General features: G+C 49.7%; 2 protein-coding genes across 2 annotated transcripts in view; one reads left to right on the forward strand and one right to left on the reverse strand.

Moving 5' to 3' along the window:
• Positions 1-250: 250 nt before the first annotated feature.
• CUNH1orf228 (chromosome unknown C1orf228 homolog) lies at positions 251-5467 on the reverse strand. Its single transcript, XM_018573740.1, has 5 exons — positions 5444-5467; positions 2785-3009; positions 2300-2368; positions 763-929; positions 251-504 (listed from the first exon to the last, which is right to left on the reverse strand). The coding sequence occupies exons 2-5, from the start codon at positions 2988-2990 to the stop codon at positions 251-253; spliced, it is 696 nt and encodes a 231-aa protein (XP_018429242.1). The 5' UTR covers positions 2991-3009; positions 5444-5467.
• Positions 5468-5535: 68 nt separating this feature from the next.
• Positions 5536-7339, forward strand: part of TMEM53 (transmembrane protein 53) — a 4317-nt gene continuing 2513 nt past the window's right edge. The window contains exons 1-2 of the mRNA XM_018573742.1: positions 5536-5786; positions 6960-7063. Coding sequence (XP_018429244.1) covers positions 5732-5786; positions 6960-7063 — 159 coding nt within the window. The 5' untranslated portion in view covers positions 5536-5731. The remainder of the gene's footprint in view (positions 5787-6959; positions 7064-7339) is intronic.

Genomic DNA, 7339 nt, shown 5'->3' on the forward strand with positions numbered 1-7339 from the left:
AGACACAAACTACTGGGGGAAATCTCCCCATTGTGGGAGGGACACAGACACAAATAATTCAGGTAAATTTCACGATTGTGGGAGGGGCAGAGACACAAACTACTGCCAGAAAATCTCACCATTGTGGGAGGGGCAGAGACACAAACTACTGGGGGAAATCTCACCATTGTGGGAGGGGCAGAGACACAAACTACTGGAGGAAATCTCACCATTGTGGGAAGGACACAGATACAAATAATTCAGGTCAATTTCACGATTGTGGGAGGGGCAGAGACCCAAAACTAAAGCCCTGTGTGATGTCACTTACCTGTACAATGCGCAGTGTTTGCAGGGTCAGGTGTTGGGCTTTGGGGGACTCACAGGCCAAGAGGGCAATCAGTCCCTTATACACTTGTGTTTGGTATTTGGGGTTCCCATGAGCCAGAAGCTCCAGCAGCACCCGGGCCTGTTCCTGAGTCTCTTCTAACTTAGACTTGGCGAGACATTCGGCCACTGAACGCACTCCTGTATGGGGAAAACATGACTTGAGTGCAAACATTACCCAGAATGGCCTTGCCATGTGTCGGTTAATTCACTCTTAAATCTGATCGCACAATCTGCATGACATCTCCTTTCCATTTACCAAAACTTTTTAGAGCCTGAACAAACCATTTTATTCGGGATCCTATCAGGCAAGCCCTTGCACTAAAGAGTTGTTGGTAAATCTGAAGGAGATTGCACAATCAGGTTGTAATGTGTGTGGTCCCCCCCTCCGGAACTCACCGTAGCTCTCACAGATCAGCTCTTTGTATGTCCGCCCGGCTCGGCCCAGGATCTGCAGAATTTTCAGAGCCTCCGCCTTATTTGGTTCCGTTATTTCATTCAATCCCAGAATCTCCAGCAGTGTCAGGATGCCTCCAACCTCCACAAACTCCAGCTTATAGCGACCGCTGCCCGGCAGAGAAAAATATGAGACAAATGATATACCGGTAGGACGGCTAAGGTACGGCCATCAGAGGAAATGAGATACAGGCAGGACAGCCAAGATATGGCCCTCAGAGGAAATGAGATACCGGCAGGACAGCCAAGATATGGCCATCAGAGGAAATGAGATACAGGCAGGACAGCCAAGATATGGCCATCAGAGGAAATGAGATACAGGCAGGACAGCCAAGATACGGCCCTCAGAGGAAATGAGATACCGGCAGGACAGCCAAGATATGGCCATCAGAGGAAATGAGATACAGGCAGGACAGCCAAGATATGGCCCTCAGAGGAAATGAGATCCAGGCAGGACAGCCAAGATACGACCATCAGAGGAAATGAGATACAGGGGGGACAGCCAAGATACGGCCATCAGAGGAAATGAGATACCGGCAGGACAGCCAAGATATGGCCATCAGAGGAAATGAGATACCGGCAGGACAGCCAAGATATGGCCATCAGAGGAAATGAGATACAGGCAGGACAGCCAAGATACGGCCATCAGAGGAAATGAGATACAGGCAGGACAGCCAAGATACGGCCCTCAGAGGAAATGAGATACAGGCAGGACAGCCAAGATACGGCCATCAGAGGAAATAAGATACAGGCAGGACAGCCAAGATACGGCCCTCAGAGGAAATGAGATACAGGCAGGACAGCCAAGATATGATCCTCAGAGGAAACGTGATACAGGCAGGACAGCCAAGATACGGCCATCAGAGGAAATAAGATACAGGCAGGACAGCCAAGATACGGCCATCAGAGGAAATAAGATACAGGCAGGACAGCCAAGATACGGCCCTCAGAGGAAATGAGATACAGGCAGGACAGCCAAGATATGATCCTCAGAGGAAACGTGATACAGGCAGGACAGCCAAGATACGGCCATCAGAGGAAATAAGATACAGGCAGGACAGCCAAGATACGGCCCTCAGAGGAAATGAGATACAGGCAGGACAGCCAAGATACCGCCATCAGAGTAAATGAGATACAGGCAGGACAGCAGTGAATACCACAGAGGCTACAAGATCACTGGGAAAGGAAGCAGCAGAAGTCACTTAGGGGGATCAAGGTGAGCAGGTTCAAGGGAAGCGAGACAGTCGCAGCACTGGAGTCCAGGGAACACTGGCACGTAGAGAGTCTGTTGCAGCACTGAGGATCAGGATTCATAGACCAGACCGCACAATGGCAAGAGGCTCGCTAGGAGAATTATACGAGTGATGCTCCGCCCTCTGCGCTACATTGTGACTCTACAGAGCTCTGTATAAGTGATATGTATGTGAATAAACTCAGCACGTTGTATACAATGTAACATACAGATCACAAGAACACTTACCTGCCCGCGGCTGATAGGAAGATGGAGATAGACATCAAAATCTCCTTCAGACACGCCCCGAACATATATCTGAGACAGGCTGAGGAAACCAGAGACGCCACTTTGCAGAGTCCATACATGCTACCGAGAATGACACCCGGCATATGGGACAAGAGAAGTGGTACTGTGCAGAGTCCATACATACACAATAAGAACAGATACTGAGAATGACACCCGACATACAGGACAAGAGAAGTGGTACTGTGCAGAGTCCATACATACAGAATAAGAACAGATACCGAGAATGAGACCCGGCATACAGGACAGGGGAAGTGGTACTGTGCAGAGTCCATACATACAGAATAAGAACAGATACCGAGAATGACACCCGGCATACAGGACAGGGGAAGTGGTACTGTGCAGAGTCCATACATACAGAATAAGGACAGATACCGAGAATCATTGATACATTCTGAGATTCCTCTCTAAGTTCAGTGTTAGGATACGACAGTCTCAGCCATGTTGTGAGTCGGGCCAGGAACAGGCTGCCCCCCTGGGAGAATTCCTCCTCCAGTTCTGGCGCTGTCTTTCCCTGATTACAGCTGATAAAGTTGTTGAGGATCCGGCAGCGGGTCACCTTACTGCCATTATCCCAATCCTTGAAGAACTCCATGAGCTGACTGATGGCCTCCTGCTCCTTCCCAGATATCATGATGGCGGCTCGGTGTGATCTGGAGAGGAATGTTCTTTTAAACGGAAATATTTATTTGATTAATATCATCATTTAAAGAGAACCGGTCATAGCTTTTCCCAGAATATGAATGGAAAGCTCTCTCCTCCAACTCTCTCCTCTGACTCTCTCCTCCAACTCTCTCCTCTGACTCTCTCCTCTGACTCTCAATCGCAAGTACGATCTGCCTGTCCAAGATGAGCAGATCATACGTTTTGTTACAACCATCGCAAGACTAAGGTCTTGCGATGGTTGTAAAGTGTATGGCCACTTTTACTCTCTCTTCTTTGATGCTCTCCCCTGACTCTCAGCTCTAACGCTCTCCTCTGACTCTCTCCCCTGACTCTCACTTCTCTCAGCCCTGACTCTGAGCCCCGACTCTCTCCCTACGACTCTCAGTCCCTGACTCTCACCTCTGACTCTCTCCTGACTCTCTCCTCTGACTCTCAGCCCGGACTCTCAGTCCCTGACTCTCACTTCTGTCTCTCACCTCTGACTCTCTCGGCCCTCACTCTCAGCTCTTACTCACTCTCTTCTGATGCTCTCTCTCCCATGACTCTCTCCTCTGACTCTCAGCCCCGACTCTCACCTCTGACTCTCTCCTCTCTCAGTCCCTGACTCTCTTCTCTGACTCTCTCCTCTCTCAGCCCTGACTCTCTCCTCTTACTCTCAGTCCCTGACTCTCACCTCTGACTCTCTCCTCTCTCAGCCCTGACTCTCTCCTCTGACTCTCAGCCCTTACTCTGATTTTCACCTGTCTCTCACCTCCAGTTCCCAACCCTAAAGCCGGCCACACACCTATAGATCATCTGCAGACTTTCTCGGGTCGGATGGAAAAAGTGCAACAGATTCCTCCATCTGCGCTAAACTGTGTGGATGGAGGAATCTCCCGCTGGGCCAAGCTTCAGTATCCTGCTAGTCGGCCCCGCTGGCTCTCATTATACCCTGAACAATGCCGGTGTTCTGTCGAAAGCTCCAACTCATCGAGATCTCCAACTACCTGACTTCCAGTTTAGTAAGAGGTTCGGCCGAGAAGGCTCTACTGCACGTACGCCACCCGCAGCATTTCCCTATACACATACTACAGAGCAATAAAGTAATCAAATAAACTAGGGTTACAGTAGTCCAGCACATTATTCATCTGAATATGGCTTCCGGCCATATTGAATGGGGCAACTCAGATGAATAATGTGCTGGACTACTGTAACCCTAGTTTATTTGATTACTTTATTGCGCTGTAGTATGTGTATAGGGAAATGCTGCGGGTGGCGTACGTGCAGTAGAGCCTTCTCGGCCGAACCTCTTACTAAACTGGAAGTCAGGTAGTTGGAGATCTCGATGAGTTGGAGCTTTCGACAGAACACCGGCATTGTTCAGGGTATAATGAGAGCCAGCGGGGCCGACTAGCAGGATACTGAAGCTTGGCCCAGCGGGAGATTCCTCCATCCACACAGTTTAGAGCAGATGGAGGAATCTGTTGCACTTTTTCCATCCGACCCGAGAAAGTCTGCAGATAATCTATAGGTGTGTGGCCGGCTTTCGGCTCTGATCCTGACTCTTAGTCAGTTTCCACCAATCTGCAAATTGCAAATTTCTACAAATCTGCAGCTTTCTCTATAATAATACCGGGCGAGCCTGCCGTGAAGGTCCTTGATCAGGCACTTCCTGTTCTAGGGTGACAACACTCTGTCTCCCAATTGTACCCTTGCATTGTCACCCTGTCACATGGGCTTCTGATGGTGACTACAAGTGATAATTTCAGCACACATTACACAGACATGGCCCACTGTTGTCACCATCAGGAAACCCGCCCTGAGAAATGCCATGGAGCCGTCACTGGAGTGCATGTAGACAGGAAGGAAGCGGCTGGGAGAGATCAGCAGCACTAAGAATGGAACAAAAGAGAAAAAAGTAAAAACAGGGATTTTAACTAAAAAAAAATGACAGTTGTTTATAAAGCGAAGTGCACAGAGCAGAGTAATTGTCATCCAATTAGGCTTATATGTACTTTAATTAAAATGTCTCTTCAATGATGATCTATAAATGGAGTGTGTACACCATCCCAGCATGTTTCATACAAGGACACGCTGGGGGGAGTTTATAAAAACTGGAGCAGACAGAATTTGGAGCAGTTGCCCATGGCAACTAATCCGCATCTCTCTTCAGTTTGCTCATGTAATATTTGAAAATGAGACAGCTGATTGGTTGTAGAGCAAATCTGCTCCAGATTTTGGCTGTTCAAGTTTTGATAACACCCCCCGCGCCTGTACATAGAATAGAGCTGTGAAAATACAATGTTAATAATAAAGGCGAGGACACATTAACGGTGCAGCAGGCTGATATGAGGCCTGTAGATCGCAGCATGTCCTCCCCCTGTCCGCCTCTGTCACACAGACAGACACCCCACACACTCCTCATCACCCCAAGAGCCTTACCTGCCCCGAGTCACTTCCAGGCAACAAGAAATGCCGCCAGCCAATGAGATCCCGGGGCCGACATCAGCCTGCCAATGGGATCCCGGGTCTTAGCGCTAGCAGCCAATGAGGCGCGACCATGAGGCGGGACATTGTGCGGCCAGGGTGAAGCGGCGGTCATGTTGCTAGGATACCGTATCCAGGGACTCGGCGGGATTGGCGGATCTGGTGATCAGATCCTGTCTTTCTGATTGGCCGGGAGGCGGAGGGGAAGTCGGCTGTCGGTCCCGGGTCAGAGTAGAGGGTGCTATGGGGGAAACCGACTTCGACTACAGTATCTTCTTACCGGAGCCCGGCCTGCCAGGTGAGGTTCCCCGTCTGTGTGTGTGTGACGTCACGTCGCCCTAATACACTGTAATCAGTGGTTCACTTATGTGACGTCACCGGGTGACTGTTAGAGGGGCACTATCAATGTGGGAGATATGAGTGGGATTCGGTCAGATTAAAGTGGATCTGCAGACAGAAATTCATTATTTAGTTCTGAGTGAGGTACAGAAACAGTTAAAACCACTGTAAGTTTTTGTTTTGCCCTCTATGCCCCTTTGGGGAGATTTCCCTTCACTTCCTGTCCAAAAAACACAACAGGAAGTGAGAGAAAATCTCTGCAAAGTGAAGAAAATCCCCTCTCAGACTGTTGTCACCAGAACAGGTGTCCCCATTTGGGGGGCTTTCTCCTCTATTTCTGTTCTGGTGACAACTGTAACATGTTAGATTCCGATCACTTGGTGACACCAGGACAAAAACGAGAGATTGAAGCTCGCATGGCTGAGAGAGGAATTCTGATTGGTCAGTGCAGGGTGGTCGGGGGCTCTGAGCTCTCCTATTGGATCCCCTTCGCCATGTGACACATTATGTTCATGAAAACCCCTCACTGTCATCTCCATCCTCCACCAAGGGGGTATGAGCGAAGACCTTCCATTCCCATGGTGTCATCTCCATCGGCTCTGGTGGAAGGTCTGGATGTGCCGCAGAGTCTCTAGCACAATGCACTGTAATGAAGCGTGACGCATTGCAGCACGATGCATGTGCATTGCCTGAGTGCATCGTGGGTGCCATTTAAAATGAACTGCATCTGACTTTTGCATGATGTGTGGAGTGATTGGACCCCCCTGCCAGGCCTGTGTCCCCGTTGGGGAGATTCACAGTCTGTATCTGTCCTTGTGACCACTGCCACTGGAACCGGAAGTGTTGGGGAATCCAAAATGTTACAGTTGTCACCAGGAGAGGAAGTGAGGGGAACTCTTTCAATGGGGACACCTGTTCTGGTGACAGCTGCCTCAGTGGATTTTTCCCCTCAGTTTTAAGAGATTTACACTCACTTCCTGTTGTGTCTCTGTGACAGGAAGTTTAAGATCATCTCCCCAATGGTGCGCAGACAGGGACCCTTGACACAGTGACCACAAATATACTGAAATTAATGTGGTTGTATAGAGCGGAATAAACCTCGAGGTGGCAATGTGATGATGGTGTGTTGCAGGTTCTCGGTGGGACCAGCAGAGGGAGCCGGTGGTGATTCTTCTGGGCTGGGCAGGATGCAAGGAGCAGCACCTGGACAAATACAGCAACTTCTACCGTAAACAGGTGAGTGATCAGAGCGCAGCGGGGGGCGGCTTCACAATGCATTGTGGGAAGGGGGAGGAGCATCCACGTTCCGCCAGTATGCAGAATCTCAGGATATTCATGAGCTCTCAGTGCGGGAAGGAGAGCTGCAGCTACTACATACTATGGGAGGGTCCCTGCCCTGTGGGGGCCCTACAACTCATATACTCATACACTGACACATCACTCAGCACGGTGCATGTCACAGAAAATGATATCTGATGACGGCTGGCCATATACACCAGCAGTGAACCACCC

This window comes from Nanorana parkeri, unplaced genomic scaffold, assembly GCF_000935625.1.
Source record: "Nanorana parkeri isolate BGI_ZX_2015 unplaced genomic scaffold, ASM93562v1 scaffold2513, whole genome shotgun sequence".
Taxonomy (NCBI): domain Eukaryota; kingdom Metazoa; phylum Chordata; class Amphibia; order Anura; family Dicroglossidae; genus Nanorana; species Nanorana parkeri.